Here is a 21,317-nt window from a genome sequence, read left to right on the forward strand (position 1 = left end):
TAACCCATGTGCTTTATATAAATTATCTCAATCCTTGTTATCAACCCTCTTAGGGGGTTATTACTATCCCCATTTTACTGATAAGAAAACTAAGGCATAGAGAAGTTAAGTAACTTATAAAGATATTCTTAGCAGAATAAATCGAGAGCCCACTCTCCAAATCTCCAAGCTATACTGTCTCAGTATTAAAATATGGACCAGATCTACACAAAATGGTACAAGAGGTTGCCTCTAGGTTAGAAAAAAGGGCAATGGGATTAGAGAAGGGAACATAGGGGAACTTCAATTTATGTGTAATGTTTTACTCTTTAAAAACTAAACCAAAAAGACTCTGTTTCCTGTGTGAAAGAGTGAGCCCTTACCGAACCAATCTTTACCTGCATTAGCTATAAATTTTGGACAAAATATAAAAACCAACTACCTGAGGGCTGTTTAGAAACTGAACAAAAACATGCAATTTTTGGAGGGGAGTTTACACCTGAAGCAAATGACTGGCCTGGGCTAAATTACTGTTTTTTTGTAGTTTTGCCTTGAAGGTAACCACAGTTGCACGAGCAGTACCAGGCAGCTAAGATGCCAATAAAATATCTGCCATCTTTCAAGCCATAGGAACTAGGAAAAGGAGACTGAGGCAACAAGAGCTGCCAGAGTGAGAGGGGAACTCCAGAGAGAGCCAGAGAAAGGGTAACTCTAATTCTGTGTTTAAATTTAAAGCACAGGGCACCTGGGTGGCTCAGTCGGTTAAGCCTCCGACTTCGGTTCAGGTCATGATCTCACAGCTTGTGAGTTCGAGCCCCATGTCGGGCTCTGTGCTGACAGCTCAGAGCCTGGAGCCTGCTTCAGATTCTGTGTCTCCCTCTCTCTGTGCCTCTCCTCTGCTCATACTGTCTCTAAAAATAAATAAACATTAAAAAAATTAAATTTAGCACAAGTCTCTGGTTGACCCCTGAACCATATATGCAAGGGAAAACCAAAGGCAGCTGGTAATTAAGGCTTACGTTGAAGAACTGAAAATGGGGTCTGACCCTTCTGTATGTCTAACAGCCTGCCATCTAACTACTACTGAGTTAATTGCCTGTTAAAACAAAAATATCAACAAATGAAAGTCCAGGGAAATAAAAATGACTTTGCCCAAGAGTTTAGAGGCAGAAACCACATTAAAACAGGGGTTCTACGTATGGTTGTAAAAGTGTGCCCTGTACAAAGGCATTTGGCTGAAGGATCTAAAATCTAATCTGTGTTTACCAAACTATGTGGCCTTGGGGGCAGTGTTCAACCAGATAATTCATGCTGGAGCACCTACAGACTACTGGGAGCCATGATAAAAGCCACCAGCCCCAATTTCTAACACAGTGCTTTTTTCTACTAGACCACATTAGCATAGACTTACTGTATAGAGTTTTAAAGAAATTAAGCGAAGGGACCAAAAGATACAGTGTTTCCCTTTCCTATTACTCTTTAAATAAATTTACTTTGTAAGGTAAATTTTCATCTTATTTTTATAAACTCACAGCAAACTCTGACACAGTAGTAAATCAGAACACAAACACCTAACTTTATACAATAGATGTATGAATGAAAACTTAGAGGTAAAAACTATGCCATTTATTTTTCTTCAAAGTTCTGCTGTCAAAAGCAACCACAGTCAATTAAAATTGACATTTTTTTGAGTACATATCAGCTCAACAACTCAGTTTGATTTTCCTGAGTGCTCATGTGAATAAATGAAAATGTTCCTTTTAAAAATAGAATACTTCTTAATGATAAAGGAGACTGCAATGCTTGTCTTTACCACTGAGGTAAAAATCAGATTAGTTCAGCCACTTCTTTGAGATCAATGTTTGTTGGTCTTTTTGTTAAAAAAAAAAAAAAAAAAAAAAAAAAAAAAATCAGTGAGAAACTAATAGAGGAAGGAGAAAAGAAGTGAACAGAAATGAAGAGCTCATTCAGACAATCCTGTTTTTCCCTAGCTACTACAGCACTGTTCTGTATTATATCACTCTTTATATCTTCTTTCTCTATTATAATAGCAAAATAAATACAGAAAGATCAATTGCGAGTAAATAATGGTTGAAAACATATTAGAGAATTGGGCCATTTAAAGTAATTAAATAGTAAATTTTTAGGTAGAGAATCATGCCCATTTTATCAAGTTTCCCACTCTATCCTCACACCCCATTTAATTAAAATTTTACAAGTAAAGTATCTAATTTATAAAGAGAGTTAACCAGTGTCCAGTACAGGTTTTGATTTTAAAGGACTCTCGAAGTTGTACAGAGGTATTGTGGCTGTTTATAAGTATTTACCTTATCTGCAAGATTATAGAAAAAAATTATCTGAAGATTCTTAACAGGGACAAGCTGGAGATAATGTCCATAAGAACGGGACTAAAAGCCAACTTTATTTCGTGGGTTTCAGTCATGAGACTCTCAATTATCTATGTAGGTAAAGTAGCAACTCTGACAGGGGAAAGGGAGGAAACAATCACAGCTTCTTATTAACTCACTACAAAGGTTAAGGACATGAAAGAGGAAAGGTACAAACCTACCTTTCTCAAACTTAGAAAAGGCAACTGATTTGAGGCTGCACTGATGACCTTTGCATGTTCCAATCAGCTCACCAGCTTTTACATCCCAAAATTTGGCTGTTTGATCACCTGCTGCTGTAACCTTTCAAAAATAAGGTATCATAATTTAATAAAGAAACGCTTTACCAGTGTTTACCCAAATTCCAATAAAATGAAAGTCACTTACAAGCTTAAGTTCACCAGGAACCCAGGCCAGATCAAACACAGCATTCCAGTGAGCCATCCATTCTAAACAAAGAAAATGGTGAATGTGAAATGTCTAGACTATGTTCGGGGTAGCCATATCAATAGCCGTCTGAATTTCTTGAAAGCTGTTGTGAAAAGGTCAGTCATCAGCACCCCACAGTCCATGGGCCAAAGAGAACTTGTGTACACACAGACATTATACATTCCCTTTACTACTATAGAGAACTACCATTTGATATCAAATTCCTTTCCATGAGGTGACTAGTAATACACTCTCTAAAATGGAATGTTTCTGAAACATTTCCAGTTCAAAAATCTTCATCATGCTCTCTGAATGCAATCTAAACTAGTTTGACATTCAAAGTTCTGCATACTTTGGTCTTTATCTCTGTTGCAAGGTTTATCTCTCACTGTTCTCCATATACCTTATTCCAACCAAACTGGATCACTCCCTATTCCCTAATTGTAGCCTATGCTTTCTTATCTCTAGGGCTCTGCTGATGCTTTTGCCTCCACCTGGCGTGTCCTATTCCACCTCCATTGGTTTAAATACCATAGTCCAACTCAAATATCCTACACTTCATGAAAAATTTTCCTTGCCATCTTTACTACACGAAAGCTTTCCTTTTGACACCTGTGGCATTTTTCTTGTACATCTACATCATTTACAGCCTGTTTTATTTATCTCCACACTTGACTTAACTAGTTCCAAACTATTAGCTTCTTAAGGTCAGCAGAACTTTTCCTTGGGAAATGCTTGGGCAACATAAATACTTGAAAGTGATGTTTCCTCCAACCACGTTAAGTGTAAAAGATTTAACTTCTTAAAAGAAGAACTGTTTTTAATCCTAAAACGTGTGTGTGTGTGTGTGTGTGTGTGTGTTTTTAAACTTTCAGTAAAGGTATTGCCACAGTTAGTAATATTGACAGAAAGGCAGTCCACCATTTACTTTCGGCCTGGTCCCTGAACAGACTTAATCAGAAGTGAATAGGGGCACCTGGGTGGCTCAGTCGGTTGAGTGACCGACTTCAGCTCAGGTCATGATCTCACAGTTTGTGGGTTTGAGCCCCGCGTCGGGCTCTGTGCTGACAGCTTAGAGCCTGGAGCCTGCTACGGATTCTGTGTCTCCCTCTCTCTGCCCCTCCCCCATTCATGCTCTATCTCGGTCTCAGAAATAAACATTAAAAAAAAAAATTAAAAAAAAAAAAAAGAAGTGAATATAATTGGTAATATATCCAAATAACAATTTACATGAGGCTTTATGAATTCAGAATAATGTTAAAACAACAAGTTTAGACCTAGACTTACCTTTGACACACTTCTTTCGATTGGCTTGTGATTCTGTGTTATATAACCTAACGAAGCCTTCTTCATTGGCAACTGCTAGTATATGCTCCATATTGGGAGCTAAATAAGAAATAAAAAATAAAATATATAAAAAGTAACACAAAAATTTTAAAGCTGAGTATAAAGCTCTAAAAACAATACACTATAGATTAACTGAATGCTACTAGTTAAACACAAAGAATCTGTTTGAAAAGAGGGAAGAGGATTCTACCCAAATAGCATTTGATATGGTAGAGACGTTATTTGAATTAAAGACTGCTTAAAATTTGCCATAATATCTAATTCAGTGAATGACTCAAAACCACCAAAATTATCTTCAGATAATCTCTTATTTAGAGAAGGGTAGTACTTAAACAAAGTAAGAGTGGTACTGACCAATGGCGAAGAAAAGCATATGATACAAGCCACCAGCAAGTTGAGTCTACTAGTTAAATTTCCTTTTCATACCCTTTTACTTTTCCTCTCTTAAATCATTAACCGTGGGGACAAGTACTTCTATTTCTGTTCATATGTTCCCCAATGCATTATAGAAAGAGAGAGATTCCATCAGACCAAAAGGTGTACCTACTGGGCAAAACAGTTTTTCATGATGGCTGAACCTTTGCAATCCTTTCCCAGTATCAATTAAAAAACAACAAAACCAACAATGCTATAATAGTCTATGCTTTAGAGGAAATCTATAATTATGCATAGAGATTAAGAAAAGCCTATTTCATAAATCATAGAACAGTTATTAGAAAAATTGTAGGGGCACCTGGGTGGCTCAGTCGTTAAGTGACCGACTTCAGCTCAGGTCATGATCTCACGGTTGGTGAGTTCGAGCCCCATGTCAAGCTCTATGCTGACAGCTCAGAGCCTGGAGCCTGCTTCGGATTCTGTGTCTCCCTCTTTCTCTGCCCCTCCCCTGCTCATGCTCTGTTTCTGTCTCAAAAATAAAAAATAAACATTAAAAAAAAACACATAGAAAAACTCTACCATCTATCTAACTTACTTTTTCTTGAAAGGGGGACAGCCAGTATTATTTCTTCTCTAAGTGTGAAACAGATTATTTCTGAGCAAGTCTAGATTAGATAGTAATTCTCTTACCAGAAGAGAAGGTACATCCAAAAGGAGGAACTGGGACTCCTGTTTCTCCATAAGAAGTGTGCTCATCATTACAGTTGCACTGATAACCAGTTAGAAGGGACTGTAGAGGGTACTGTGAAGACCATCCTAAAGTAAGACACAATTCCTTATAGAATTCCAATATATCATCACATATCAGTACTTTAAACAAGCACAGAGGTACATATCTGTTTTTAAAAGCTTTACATACTTTATATAGATCCACTCACTATCCAGGATCCTCTAGAATACAGTTTCTGATATTTCCCTAAGGGAATCTGAGGTAGAAAGGTAGAAATGAAAGAGCGCACTCAACTTCTGGTGAGGTACAGCTTTAGGCTTAAATGGAGTCTTAATCCATTTTAAATGGAGACTCTCCTTCGTACAGTGGAGATTTTAAAAAGCAAGTGGCCTCTGCACATTAAAAAAGATCTTACCTCTCCTCCACCCTTTGGTGACAACCACAAAACACAACCACAAAGATTACCGCAACCATTAAAACTGCTTCCCTTCAATTAAAAATTGTTTCCAGAGTTTCTAAATCAACATCACCGCAAACTCTTAAGTTACTAGAAATATCGTACATAATCCAATGGTCAAAGAGTTAAAGGAAATAATGTAGGTAAATGTGCCCACCTAGCCACTAACATATTCACAAGTAAATTCTAATTCCATTTCCTCTTTCCTTACCAGTGCTGAAATTCTAGGATTCTAAAATGTTAACAGCAACAAGTCACAGTATCTTAAAGTACATTAGAGCTGTTTTCATGTGAGGCATTACGTACCTACCCCTAGAGTACAATCGGTTAAACCCTGGGTAGTGGTAGGGTCAGGGAAGTCTTTAGAGTCTCTACAAATTGAAGTTGAGAGATGAGTAAGTTTTCACTGAATATACAAAAGAGAGGAAGAAATTCAGGGTACAAGGAGAATTTATTTGACTTGGGTCAGAGATCTAATGTGCACTATGGTCCTAAATAAATAGTAAGCAATCTTCAAAGATTTGTTTTATCATTTAGATATAGGGGTCAATACATTTAAAATATTTAAAATATTTAAATATTTTAAACTGAGAACTGAGAACTAAATGTTTATTAAGCACCAGAGGACAATGAAGTTACATTCTATTGAGAGCTGTCTAAATAATTAATAAACCCTCTTACATTTTAGGGTACTTTTAATTTCCACTTTCATCAAAAATACTGTTTGGAGAAGACCTCTTAGTCTGACATACCTCAGACACATCTAGCTTTGGTATTCCTAGAGATAACCGGAAAGAATCGGTACAAAAGAAGCAAAGAATACAATCCAGATTTAGTCATTATTCCTGGGGATATTACCTCAAGGTCAGGTATCAGGGTAAATAAGCCATTAAAAGACCATTAAAGGAAGAATACAACAGTTATGTTGTAAAATATACATCTACAGGATGAATTTTAAAACAAAAACCTGTATTCTAAAGTCATGTAAATGTACACTTGTGGTTTGGGATTAAAAAATATAATAATCTAATGATTGCAACACAAAGAGTCTAAAGGACCAAGTCTTGAACAATTTAGGCAGAACTGAACAGGATAAGCTCTGGAGATGCAATTCTCTGCAATTACACAGGGACTCCTTCAAACTCTACCTTACTGCTTATGGACTAATATGCACAAAAGGCCTAACAGGGCTTGGTAACTTGTCCCTATCCACCCTTACATTTCTGCACTCCCTATAACAAACAGTTGTAGACGGCTCTCTTAACCAACTGTTGGATCCTTATTGTGCTTTGCAGTTTCCAATACGAATGTATAATTCTTTTCCCCATAACACTCACTTGGAAAAGCCTGTTCTTTCCTCGATGTACAATTTAAGCCCCTAGAATTACACGCCAATTTTTCAAGGAGTATCTAAGATATGAGAGTTTTCAGTGAATCATTTGATATATGTGCATTTCTATAATGTCTGAGAAGGTTGTGGCTCTTTTCCCTCCTCTCCCTTCATCACTGTCTTTCTTCTATTTTTCAAAAGAAAGGCATTTCCATGTCCCAATCTTAAAACCTGTGTTGATCCAAAGTATAAAAACTTATGGGACTCCAACTAAGAGACAATAGGATAATTCCTTTAATAAAGGCATCATAAATAGCCCAATTCATCTCTTTAAGATATACTTCCAATGAAATTTTACTTTTTGCTTCATAATTACTTATCAAAATTAATAGTCCATATTGTTTTGATAACTTGCATACTAATAACTGTAACAATTCAGAAGAAACTCTTGACACTTAGAGCCTTATGATTACAGAAAATTTTGACAGTGTGGTCAGTAAAATAACTTTTTAAGCCTAGAATCAAATTACATTAGGATAAATCCTGTGAAAGACAGTGGAAATAAAATCAAGAGAAAAAGCAACTATAGCTGACCTTGAACACAGGTTTGAACTGTGCGAGTCCCTTGACATGTGGATTTGTTTTGACAAATACAGTACTGTAAATGAATTTTCTCTTCCTAATGATTAACTTTTCTCTAGTTTTATCATAAAAATACAGTATATAATATGCATAACATAGAAAGCGTGCGTTAACTATGTTATTGGTAAGGCTTCCTTCCAGTTAACAGGAGGCTATTAGTAAAGCTGTGGAGAAGTCAAAAGTTATGGTGGAATTTTGACTGCGTGGCATTGATGACTCTAACCCCCATGTTGCTCAAGGTTCAACTGTACATGCAAAATATGGCAGTTAAAGAGTTTGTTCATATTTTTAAAAAATGATTGATGTGATCATCAAATCACTAGTTTTTATATTCTATTAGATACATTTTAATTTTTTATTTTAAAATTTCAGTAAGTATAAACCTATGGTAAAAACTTTTAGATAACAATTTAAAAATAGATACAGGAGTAATCAGATTTCCACTTTAGAAAGACTGTTAGCAGCAATGTGGAACATAAACTGGAGAGAGAGAAACTAAGAGACCATTTAGGAAACTTGTTATTTAGTACAGACAAGAAGTTATCAGGACCCAGTGGAAATGGAATGGTAAGCATAGAACAGATCCAAGATACACTGATGAGGCAAAATCAGTGGGAATAGAGAGGACAGATTCAAGAGGTTTTAAGAGAACTTTCTGTATCTTGTGGACAACAGAGGAATTTTGATTGACTCAAGTTTCTGGCTAAGAAGACTAGTTTCAAATAATGGGACCACTCCCTAAAGTAGGTAATAGAGCAGGTTTGAGAAAAAAAGTTCCGTTTTGAGTACTTGAGTCTGAGAGGTTTGTGAGACTGACCTGCCGGGTGAAGATACTCACACAGCTTTTATAGGAATGGATGTAAAGTACAGGGAATGGAAGGTTGCAGGTAGTAGGGGAAGAAGGCCTGGTTGTGGCTATGATCATCCATAGGAGTAGGCAGAAGGAGAAAAGGGGCCTAGAATGGAACGCCAACATGGAAGGGGAAAGAAGAAGGTCCTACAAAATTCAGTGCATAGTATGTAACAATGAATGAATTTCAGAGTCTGACACATAACAATAAATGAGTATTTGTGAATGAGAGAGACGGGGAAGTAGACAGATATACTGAGAGAATGAGGAAAAAGATCTGTTACAAAATAGGGGCTAACTATAGCCCCAATAGCTTGCCTCAGGTCTCACAGATAGTAAGGACTCGTGCTGGAATTAAAACTCAGGCAGTTTAACTCCAAAGATAGAGCTCTTATCCACTGGGCAGTACTGCCACTCAGGACACAGGGCACAGAGAAGGTACTTAAGCAAGGTCCCAGGTGAGTCAGAGAGGGGCATTTCGAGTACCATCAGAAAAATATACAAGGGGGAAGTAGGTAAGGATGGTACAAAGTTCAGAATGGGGGCAAGAAACTGAGGGACTATTCCTCAGTCTACTACTTCTCAATATCCTTTTCCTAGACCTTTGCCTTAATAATATAAAAAGTTCCCTTCTCAGGTTCTTTTTGTTTTCCACATGATGTCAAGGGGGAAAGAAGACCTAGTCCCTTTTTAAATGAATGGGATTTCATTTCTATCCAACCTCAGTCTGGGTAGTAACTCCCTGGTCAGAAACTTACCAGAAAGTTTCAGGTTGATGATACTCAAACCTGAGCTCAAAACTCCTATTGCCAATGTTTTAACCTAAGGAACCCCAACAACTGTAGCGAGTAAGTTGGATTTCTACATACCACTAACACAGAAACATCCCCAAGTTATACCGCTACAGTGAAAAACGAAGCAAACAAAGCATTTTAATCCCATTTCTGTAAATAACAATACATACTACCTTGGCATCGAAAAACATTTGTAATAATATACTTTAATCTACTATCAGTGATTATCTCTGGGGGATGTGGTTAAGGGCATTTTTCACTGTGTAATTTCGAATTTTTATGCACATGCAGTAATCAGGGGGAACATTTTTTTTGACCATGCTGGAAGCAGATGTTCTGTCTTCTCTGCTTGACTGAGTTCTTTAATAGCGAATCATATTCACCAGCGTATACAGCAAACAGTACGGCTTACTAAAGTTCTACAACAAATGAATCAATGAATTAAACGGATCCGTAAATGAGTCTTGAAGATCTCACAAAGCTGTTAAACCGCACACACACACACTCAAATGCACGCATTGTCCAGTTAATGTGCAATATAGACAGAAGCCGTAAAGAAGGCCAGCCGATTCAACTTTCCTCCCTCCGTCGGCCCGTATTACAATTTAAAAACTCCCGATTACGATTAAAAGTGTCCCAAGGACAGGAAAGTGCAGCTTTCTTCAGTAGTTCTCACTAACACGAACTCACTTTGGCCGTGGGAGAACTCGGGGGCTGGGAAACAGAGTTGGAGTCGGCCTTGGTCCGCGGTGTTGTTCGGGGGAGGTGAAGCCCGCCAGCAACAAGTAGCGGTTAGGGCCGTTACTCACCATTTCTCGGGACGCCGAACTGGGGCTGGCGGAGCACCGAATTGAAAAGCATCTGGGCCAGAGGAAAAGGTTCAACTGCAGGAAAAGCCGTGGAAATGCCCCTAGGTTCTGCAGAAATCGTAGCTTGCGCCCCTCTGAACACGACTAGTTATTGCCTCCAACTCCCGCCACTGTAAGCCCCGGCCACCAAACTCCCCGCCAAACTGACGTCACGCCCTCTGATTGGCTCTCGCCGCGGCGTCCGGGCGCCTCCGAGTCACTTCCCCCTTCCAATCCCCGCCTCCTTTTCTCCGAGCCGCGGGAACCCAGAGTTCTGGAGCTCCCTGAGCGCCTGCGCGGGGGGCCGCAGAGGCGCTGGCGAACGGCGGGGAGACCAGGGCGCATGCGTAACAGGGCTTGACATAGCGCGGAGGAAAAATCCGCGAGGTGGTGGAAGAAGATGGCGGTGCTGGGGCAGAGTTTGCAATCTTTTTAAATAGGCTTGTCGAGTAACTATTCGGGTCATGGCGTCAAACTCAACTAAGTCTTTCCTGGCAGATGCCGGCTATGGCGAACAGGAGCTGGATGCTAACTCTGCCCTTATGGAATTAGACAAAGGTATTCGAAAGAGCGGGCTGAGCGGGTGAAACGGGTGTGGGGGGCACTGGCGCCACCAGGCGGTGGTGGCCGCCGGACAGGCGCATGCGCCTAGTTTTCCTGGGAGAGGGAGAGAGGGCGGGGGCGGGCACCCATGCTTTTGGTGAATCCAGAGCTTTTGCAGCTCTGGTAGATTGCAGGGAAATTGCAACGTTGCTGGCTTGGCTTTGCACCAGTTGAACAAGTAGCGAGCTCCAGTGATGGGTCCGATTTGATCACTTGAGGGCACGGTTCCCCGATTTTCTAAGCAGTTTGTAAAAATGTAAATTTAAATTGTGAAATTGTTTTTCAATACGTTCAGTTGAGACAAGGTCTTCACCAGGAGTGCTAAATAATAATCTTACACCCACTTTATAGCGTTGTATTTTATTTCTGTAACTCTGTTACCTACGGGTTACTAGGCAGGTTAAATATGGCTAAAAAAATCCAAAAAGCATCGCCCCTTTTTTTGTAAATTCCACGAGTTCTCTTTTCCTGTCGGAGAGGGGGTGAGAGGTGCGAGGGCTGCTTGGTGTAGTCGAAGGAGTTTTGGAGTTAGACGGAGTGAAATTCCAATGCCACAAATTTTATTATCATGGACAGGTCACCTAAGTTCACCTAACCTAGGTATTTTGTCTCCAAAGTGGGTTCAGTACCATTGAGCTGGCAAGACTGTTGTAAATATTGATGTAATTGTATGCAAAGGAAGCCTTTATTAAATGCTAAAGAGATATGCCTTCTTAGAGATGGATGTGGGAGGCAAAGGCAAATATTTGACGGTAAAGAACTAAAGTATTAAACCTTTCTTTCAGTGTACTTCAGTGATTTTTATTGAATGGAGGAAACGTTTTGTCACCTGGTATACAGTTAATTCTTCATTGACCAGAGCCAATGTATACTTTATCGAGGATTGGGACTACAGCTTAGAAGGATCTGTCGTTAAGTCCACTTTGAGCCATTTCCCAGCTCTCTGACGTGGACACTCTGTCAACTTTTTGGGATTTCGTTTTTTTGTTTTTTAACCTGTAAACATTTCTAGTAGGTAGGTCTAGATAAGAGTTTATCAGAAAAAGCTTTTAACTTCTTTTGATCAACATAAAGATGTCACAGCACTCCAATGAGCTATTCCTTTGGTTGAGTCACATTATCTTTAGTACATCCTCATCAGCCAAGAAAATGATGCTGGGCTTTGCTTTCTCTTACCAAAGCCGTGAGCTGTTTCCCCTATGAAATATGAAATTATAATAGTAAATGTGATTTTTAAACACCACATAATCTTTTCATTCTGGAAATTCCTTCCTATTTCCCAGTGAAAGTTGCAGGTCTGGATATCTAATAACTCTACCAATTCTAAAGACATTTTCTACCACTCTGGTCCAGGTGGGCTCATTTCATGACAGTAGGACAGTGATTGTAGAACAAAGATCAGGATCAGGCTCTGAAGAAGTTGAGAAATCTAGAATTCCTAAAAATTTGACATTGTGTTAAAAAATATATAACACAATTTTTGCTTTTTAGAAATTGATATAGCATACGGTATTTCATATCTGTAAGAAATAAATGCATGATTATTGAGTGTTTAACTATAGACCGGCAGTCAGTCCTGGGTATTAAGCAAGTGATCGTGTTCAAGTCTCCCAGCAGTACCCCAGGTGAGTATTCCCCAGATGTCTCAGGCTCAGAAAGATAATTTGAACAATGTAAGAACAAAACTTGTGGGGGCGCCTGGGTGGCTCAGTCGGTTGAGGGTCCGACTTTGGCTCAGGTCATGATCTCACAGTTGGTGAGTTTGAGCCCCGCGTCGGGCTCTGTGCTGCCAGCTCAGAGCCTGGAGTCTGCTTCGGACCCTGTGTCTCCCTCGCTCTCTGCCCTTCCCCCACCCGTGCTCTATCTCTCTTTCTCTTAAAAATAAATAAACATTAAAAAAAAAAAAGAACAAAACTTTTGTTCTTTTTCGCTTCACCATGCTCCCCTTTTAAAGCTGTTATGAAATTAGATTACAGGAATGGCCAGTTTCATTAGAATATAGTTTAGTATTTTAACTATTGAGTCATTTCATCCTGTATCTGTTAAAGTATTTCTGTTTTATGAGCCAAAGGTCATAGGGTCAGAAGGCTACAAGTTCTGACTTTGTTTTAATTCCCAAACGTCTAGACCAGAGTTCCCCAAATTGTATTCCAAGGAATAGTTTCTCAAGTATTTTAATAGGAGGTTCTTAGTCCATAGCCCCTCTTCATGTCCCTCCCTTGCACCCCCCAAAATGTACACTCACATTCACACACACAACTTATTTCATCAGGCTTTGTACTGGGGAAACAGTGACAAAACAAAATGAAGCCCCTGCATCTGGAGAGCTTATATTTGGGACAGAGAAAATAGGCAATAAGCAAATATAGTTAAACATATATTGTGACAGGTAGTGATACATACTGTAAAGAAAAGTGAAACTAATGAAGGGGGCTGGAGAAAACTGGGTGTGGGATTGGGGTTGGTTATTTTATTTATTTATTTTTTACTTTTATTTACTTTTGAGAGAGACAGCATGTGAGTGGGGGAGGGGCAGGGAGAAAGAGGGAGACACAGAATCCAATGCAGGCTCCAGGCTCTGAGCTGTCAGCACAGAGCCCAACGTGGAGTTTGAACCCACAAACTGAGATCATGAACTAAGTCTAAGTCTGACGCTTAACTGATCTGCCCAGGTGCCCCTGGTTTGTTATTTTATGTCGGATAGTGAGGGACAGGCCTTACTGGTCAAATAGAGGAACAGCAAGTGCAAAGGCCCTGAGGTTGGAGCCTGTTTTGCATGCTGTTTCTGGAGCAGAGTGATAGACATTGAAGATAAAAAGATAGCCAGGAGCCAGTTCGTGTAGGGCAATACAAGCCATTGAAATGATTGGCTTTAATTCTGAGATGGGAAACCATAGGGAATTTTCAGCACAGGTGTGGCATATCTGACTTAATTTTGAGAAGGATCAGTCTGACTGCTGTGTTGAGAGTACATTGAAGTGGGAGAGCCAGGGATGGAAGTGAGGAAACTAGTGAGGCAATTGTCACAATCCAGGAAGAAGAAAACAGTGGTTTGGTCCAGGGTGATTTCAGTGAAGATATGTGAAGTGCTGAGATTCTGGATATATTCTGAAGGTAGAGCCAATAAGATTAGCTAATGAATGTGATGAGAATGTGAGAATTAGTGGTCAGGAAGAAACTTAGAGGTGTTTGGTTTGATCTACTAGAAGTATGTATTGCCATTTACTGAGTGGATGAAAGTTAAATCAGTTTGGGACTGCTAAATTTGAAACATCTCTTAGTCATCCAAATGGAGATGTTGTGTAGGCAGTTAGATGTACAGATGTGACACTTGAACTCCATTATAAGGAAATATCTGTGGCACTCGTGTCCTAAGATACACACTTGGGAGATGTCATTTATGATTTCTTGTACTTTGTTCTAAGCCTTTTGAGCAAGCATGGCAGTTAAGCTATTTGTTTCTGATCTCTCTAGGAATAAATGGATGCCATTTTTTTAAAAAATTTTTTAAATGTTTATTTATTTTTGAGACAGAGAGAGACAGAGCATGAACGGGGGAGGGTCAGAGAGAGGGAGACACAGAATCCGAAACAGGCTCCAGGCTCCGAGCTGTCAGCACAGAGCCTGACGCGGGGCTCGAACTCACAAACTGCGAGATCATGACCTGAGCCGAAGTTGGCCGCTTAACCGACTGAGCCACCCAGGCACCCCAGTGGATGCCATTTTGAAGCTGACACAAGTCCATTCCTTCTAGATGTAGTTAGTAACACAGAAAAATAATCAGGTGATAGCCATTCATTCATTCAGCAAATATTTACAGATCGCCTACGTTGTGTTAGTCACTGTACTTAGACTTGGGGCTATATTAGTGAACAGCACAGCTTTAAGAAGGAAACAGGGCTAAATCATATATGGCCTTGTTAGTCAGGACAAGAAGTTTGGATTTTATGCCAAGTGCATTGAGAAGACACTGAAAATTTTTAAGCAGAGGACTGACATGAGATTGGTTTACATTTTTAGTGATCACTCTAGCTGCTTTGTAGAGGTCTTTCGGTGGTATGTCCCTTTTTTAGAGTTTTTAGCTGATAACCATGCTGACTGAGCTGTGAAGACTAAGCACATATGGAGTTAAATGTTATAATCAAGTGTAACTTAAATTTATCTGCCACATTTCAGAATATGGATAATCATTAATCCAGGCATTATAAAGGACATATCTCATTTACATTGATCAGTATAACTTTCTCATTAATATAACTTCTGCATAGTCTGAACTGACAGAAAGTGTCCTAATGATTTAGGAAAACCTATGCAAGATCTCCTTCACCCTGAGTGAAAAGGAGTGTCCTTTAAATGACATCACTCAGCCTGATTCCTGTAAGGTTGGCCTTGGAAAGGATGAGGTGAAAGAGCAACCAGGAAGGGAGTGGTTCCCTTTCTTGCAGCTGGGCTATGGGAACAGAGGAAATACAAGAGATGGAGTTGCTACTTGAGGTGTTGGTGAACTTACTGCTGCATGAAATTTTGAGGCGTGCTCTTTGAAAAATTTATGAAATAGAAAACTGATACAAATCAGGACGACTATTTATTCTCCCTTATTTTCCCCTTAGAGGCTATCACCTCACCTGTATTCCAAACCTGTGAATTCTCAGACTGAAAACCACAGATTGCTATTACACTGTCCATTTTGGCACAGACGTAGTTGGTGTTACGATAAACAAATACGAGGCTGTGGAAGTATCTCCATATCCCCTACTCAAGAGAGAGGCCTCTGCAACAAAGTCTGTACCAGGTGACCCATTCCATGCCACAACTGACTGATTCACTAGGGGACATATGGCCCACACTGAGTCAACCAGATTCTCTCTTGAGAATCTGTACCACCAGACCATATTTAGTCTGAGAGTATCAAGAGGTGGACCTGTAAGAAGGTCACGTGGAATTGAAAGTCTTAACATCTCAAATCCTGATTGGTGATTACTTGATGGGTCATGAACTATTCCAAAAACCCAAGGCCCTTCTTCAGTTCTTACTGAAATCCATAGACTCATTTTTATATGTGGGTAAGAGCTACTATTTTGACAATTTTGTAACTTACAAACTGCATCGTTAAATATTACTGAAAGTTGGTATTCATAAAATAAAACTAATTTGTTTATGATTCTGAATCACTATTCCGGCTGTACAGTATTGCATACATCCCACCATACACAGTTATAGACAATTTATGAAATTTGGGTGAAGGATGTTTTATTGTTCATTATCAGTTGAGTTGACTATCATTTCTGTTGTTTCTGTTCCCGCTTTTTAAATATAATTTACTGAGACTTGCCATGATCAATTTATTAAGCTGTGGGATGTTAGGTTATCTTACAATGTGTGGTGCATACTTATGTTGGTATTTCTTCTTCCCTACCCCCATTTTTAATGAATACACTTCAAGATACATATGTGTTACGGTTCCATTTTAAATCATCCTCACCCCTCAGCTAAAGCGAACGTACATACCAAACTCTCTTAAAACGTGCTTGGATGGTAAGGTGTATTAGCAGTGTTCTTTGTGGTGGGTATTAGTCATGTTGGTGGTCACTTAACATCTTGTGATCGCTCCTCCTGTGCTTGAGGAATGACTCACACCAAGAGCCCTGTCTCACCAGAGTGGAAGCCAAAACTCACCTTTCTAGTTAACTTTGCAAAACGTGAGATGTGAACTCAGCTCTGCCAGTCAGAGAGACCTCCTCCGGGCTCTGTGATACAGGAGGTTAGCAATGCACGAAGATGTACTTGAGGGCACACTCACAGTTCCGTGCCCTGGCAGTGACCGTGGCTGCGGTGTGAGTGGACAGTAACGGCAGCAATGGCTACAGCGTTCCTGGATGACAGCAGAGCTAATAGTTGCCTCCCGAGTTTCCCAGCAACAAGACTTCTCATCTCATCAGTCTGGCAGTGCAGTATTAGGTGTTCTTAGCTGTTTAGCCTCGAAACTGTTTATTAGGTTTTTAATAAACTCATGTTCTGCCTAATCAGCCAGTTAGCTTGTGTGGCTTGAAGCTAAGAACTCTGACTGATACATGCTGCCTGGAAATGTGTGTTGTTTTGAAAACTTGATTCATGTACATAACAACCCCCAGGTTTACCATAATTTATGTTATTCTTCCTCAGTTCCCAAGAATTTGTTATCCCTCAGAATTAGAGCACTCTAAAATCATAATCAAATAATCCCTTTTTAAATCTTAACTTCTACTCTCTAGTTGCGTGCTAGAGATGTATTTTAGCTTAATAGTTTAGGACCATAGGCTCTGGACCCAGATTGCCAGGACTTGAATCCCGCATCTGCCATTTATTAGCTTTTGTTCCTTGGGCAAGTTGCTTAAGTAGTCTTTCCCTGTGTCATCTTTAAAATGGAGATAAAAGGTGGCTCATTTAGTTGAGCGTCCAACTCTTGATTTCAGCTCAGGTCATGATCTCATGATTCATGAGATCGAGCCCCTTGTCGGGCTCTGCGCTGACAGTGTGGAGCCTCCTTGATATTCTCTCCCTCTCTGTCTGCCCCTTCCCCACTCGTGCGTGCACACTCTCTCTCTCTCTCTCTGTCAAAAATGAACATGTAAAAAATAAAAAAGAAGGAGAGCTCCGTTTCTTTGGTGGGAGAATACAAAGAAAGATGTAGAAACAGCAATCACATCCCTACACTTTAATGTCTGTTTTTATAGTGGCATTCTCACGATCATTGGTCTTATGATCGGGGCATTCTTCCTCAGGTTGGTTGTAGCTCGCAACAGAAATAAAGTGAACAGCCCTTCTTACATGATCTGATTGTGCTGAGTGCCTATTTTCAGGTGCTTGGTTTATTATGAAATTGAAACTGGCCCAGAGCAAGCAAGATGGGTACCACAGCCCCAGTTTAGGATTGTTGCCAAATCCTAGGTCTTCATGCATTTTCCTCTTCCCTTGAACCTTAGCTTCTGTCCCACAGAGTCAACCTAGCTTGTTTCCTTTTTCCAAAAGCTCTTACATCAGAAAATAAGCAAGAAATTTACTCTTCTTTTACTTATTTATTTTGGTTGGCTCTGTTACAGGAATGAGGGTCTATTTTATCTTAAAGAAATAAAATTAGACAGTATTAGAGAAATCAAAACATTTCTCTGGCCAAATTCAAAATTATCTTTGGTACATTTTAAATCACCATGTTTAAACAAATCAGTGTAATCTGTGGTTTTGCTTTTTAAGGGAATGTAAAACAGATCATATTCTGTCAGGAAACTCCCTCTACATGGGCTGCCTCCTACTTTACGTTTTTCATCCCAACCAAGGTTTAATTCATTACAAACAGAATTTTACTCCCTTTTGCGTCACTGAACTACTGGCAGAGAGAAGAGGAGGAAAAAAGTTCAATGGCTGTGCATCATCCCAATAGGTTCCCCTAGCACACATGCACAAACATATCTGTTACTTCTCTGTTCTCTCACCTGCATCCTCAGACTTGCCCTTCCTTATCTCCCCTTCCCTTTTGTCTTTACTGCCCTGTGTGTGTGTCTCTGGAACCCTCTGTCAAGTCAGGCCTTTAGAAAAGCTTTTAAGCCTACAATGAGCCACTGCCAGGTACCTAGAACATTTCCATTGGCAAGGTGTGTTTCGTTGGGAGAAGAGTTCTAGAGCTTTAATGGCAGTTCTTCTATGTATGGAGGTGAGGGGCAGAGGAAAGGGGGAGCAGGCAAAGAAGGGATATGTTCTAAATATTTCAATTAGAAATTTGAATTAATTTTCCCATGGGAACTTTTATTATAAGTTGTTATTGGATTCTGGAATATGATGAGTGCTGACAGTGCTTTTTTTTTTCCTACAAGGAAATATATTCCAAGTACCAAATAACCAACAAGAGTGCGTTTACAAAACTCAGACCATTAATACGTTGTAGGAATTGCCTGTGCAGATTTACTCTGATTGTCTTTTGTATTGAAGCGTAGTTACACCCAGTAAAGAGTCCTCAGATGAGTATTTTCTTTGTCATTTTCTAACAGCGAGTAGACTTTACTGAACAGAGAGATTGTAGCGCCCCTATTCTTGCCCAGACTTAGATATATATAATTAGCATTTTGTAAATGCTAAAATACTAAAAGAAAGAAATATTTGAAGCTGATTATATTAATACCATATTAAGATACTCATTCTAAATGAATATTTTTTCAGGAATTGAACATTAACTTTATAATTTGTTGGTTGCTTTTTTTTTTACGTTAAAAAAATCAGATTAATTGAGGTATAATTTATGTATAATTAAAGTCACCAAATGCATGCAGTCATGAAACCACTACCACAGTCAAGACATAGAATGTTTCTGGGGTGCCTGGGTGGCTCAGTTGGTTGAGCATTTGACTCTTGATTTCGGCTCAGGTTGTGGTCTCACGGTTAGTGAGTTCGAGCCCCACATCCAGCCTGCATGGACAGCACGGAGCATGCCTGGGATTCTCTCTCTCTCCCCTCCCCCGTTCAAGCTCTCCCTGTTCTTTTTCTCTTTCTCTCTCTCAAAATAAACTTAAAAAAAAAAAAACAAAAAAACAAGATATAAAACATTTCCTTTACCCCAAAAACTTTCCTTGTACCCCTTTGCAGTCAATTTTCTCTCTCAAGCCCCTGACAATTACTGATCTGTTCTCTGTCCCAAAGTTTTGCCTTTCCTTGAATGTCATATAAAACAGTCTTAAAGTTTTGTAGTCTTTTTTGGGTCTGACTTCTTTTACTTAGCCTAGTGATTTTGAGATCTACCCATGTTGTTGCATGAAGCAGTATTTGTTTCCTTTTTATTGCTGAGTGGTAGTCCCTTGTGTGGATAGACCACAGTTTGTTTATTTATTCACCAGTTGATGGACATTTGGGTTTTCCAATTGGGGGCCATTATGAATAAAGCTACTGTGAGCAGTTGAATACAGGTATTTGTACAGACGAATATTCTCAATGTACCTGGGTAAATATTTATAAGTATGATTGCTGAGTGGACAGTAGGTAAATGATCACCTTTATAAAAAACAACCAAACTGTTTTCCAAGGAGTTGTATAGTTTTGTATTCCCACCAGCAATATATGAGAGTTATAGTTGCTCCATAGCCTCATTAGCACTTGCTATTGTCTGTCATAACATTTTTTGCCATTCTAGTGGGTATGTAGTGCCATCTTGATGTGGTTTTTAATTTACATTTCCCTGATGACCAGCCGTGTTGAACATCTGTTAACTTGCATGTGTGTGCCATTTATATTTGTTCTTTAATGAAATTTCTCTTCATATCTTGCCCATTTAAAACAATCAGGTTGTGGGGCGCCTGGGTGGTTCAGTCGGTTGAGCATTTGACTTCAGCTCAGGTCATGATCTCATGGTTCGTGGGTTCAAGCCCCGCATGGGGCTCTGTGCTGAACACTTGCTCAGAGCCTAGAGCCTGCTTCAGATTCTGTGTCTCGTTCTCTCTCTCTCTCTCTTCCCCCCGGCCCCCGCCCCCGGCTCATGCTGTCTCACTTTGTCTCTCAAAAATCAATAAATGTAAAATTAAAAAAAAAAAAAATTAAAATAACTAAATAAATAAATAAATCAGGTTGTCTTCTAGGGTTACCTGGGTGGCTGAGTCAGTTAAGCATGTGACTTCAGTTCAGATCACAGTCTCACAGTTCGTGGGTTCGAGCCCCACGTCAGGCTCTGTGCTGACAGCTTGGAGACTGGAGCGTGCCTCAGATTCTGTGTCCCCCTCTCTCTGCCCCTCCCCCGCTCGCACTCTGTCTCTCTGTCTCTCAAAAATAAATAAACGTTAAAATTATTAAATAAATAAAAATCGGGTTGTCATCTTATTGAGGCAGAAGAAGTATGGATGATGTCTGTGGAGTGACCCTATAGGGTAGAGGCTGGAGATGTGGGTGGTGTAAGAATTCACCCAAGGCAGAACAAAGGAGATAGAAGTTTATTGAATACACTGCAAGAGAACTTCGGGGCAGGATAGCAAAGGAGAGACAAGCGAGTAGGCAAAGTTGGGGGACTGGATTTAAGCGGGTGGGAAGTGAAGAGGCATGGGAACATACGGAATTTTCCTTTTTTGGTACTTGTGCCTCGTCATAAGTAGCCCATTGGTCAGCTAGGACTTATGGATATTTTGAGGTGGGTCTTCCCGTTTGCATTCAGCTCCATAGTCACCATGGACCCTTTTACCTTACTCAGGTTTCCTTTGGTCGAGCCTGTTGCCTAAAAGTGGCCTCCGCATTGTCCTTTATCAGATATGTGTTCTCTAAATATTTTCTTCTGGTATGTGGCTTGTCTTTTCATTCTCTTAACAGTATCTTTTGAAGAGAAGTTTTTTTTTTTAATGTGTATTTATTTTTGAGGGACAGCGAGTACACACAAGTGGGGGAGAGACAGAGAGAGAGAGAAGGAGACACAGAATCTGAAGCAGACTCCAGGTTCCCAGCTGTCGGCTTAGAACCCGGCGTGGGACTTGAACCCATGAACCGAATGATCATAACCTGAGCCAAAGTTGGACGCTTAACCGACTGAGCTACTCAGGCACCC

The 21,317-nt window shown here is 39.8% G+C and overlaps 2 protein-coding genes across 10 annotated transcripts in view; one reads left to right on the forward strand and one right to left on the reverse strand.

The window, feature by feature from the left end:
• Positions 1-10,340, reverse strand: part of DTL (denticleless E3 ubiquitin protein ligase homolog) — a 48,780-nt gene extending 38,440 nt beyond the window's left edge. For 5 of the 9 annotated variants that reach the window (XM_006942786.4, XM_006942785.5, XM_045048398.1 and 2 more), the window contains exons 1-5: positions 10,130-10,340; positions 5,208-5,333; positions 4,083-4,181; positions 2,754-2,815; positions 2,549-2,669 (exon numbers count right to left, since the gene is read on the reverse strand). In XM_006942786.4, the coding sequence (XP_006942848.2) occupies positions 2,549-2,669; positions 2,754-2,815; positions 4,083-4,181; positions 5,208-5,333; positions 10,130-10,181 (460 nt within the window). In that variant the 5' untranslated portion in view covers positions 10,182-10,340. The other 4 variants (XM_011290974.4, XR_002739125.2, XM_019821837.3 and 1 more) reach the window with 3 other exon arrangements.
• Positions 10,341-10,500: 160 nt separating this feature from the next.
• The window catches only part of INTS7 (integrator complex subunit 7), a 93,124-nt gene continuing 82,307 nt past the window's right edge, over positions 10,501-21,317 (forward strand). The window contains exon 1 of the mRNA XM_011290973.4: positions 10,501-10,726. Within this exon, the coding sequence (XP_011289275.1) occupies positions 10,633-10,726 (94 nt within the window). The 5' untranslated portion in view covers positions 10,501-10,632. The remainder of the gene's footprint in view (positions 10,727-21,317) is intronic.

This window comes from Felis catus, chromosome F1 (assembly GCF_018350175.1).
Source record: "Felis catus isolate Fca126 chromosome F1, F.catus_Fca126_mat1.0, whole genome shotgun sequence".
Taxonomy (NCBI): Eukaryota; Metazoa; Chordata; class Mammalia; order Carnivora; family Felidae; genus Felis; species Felis catus.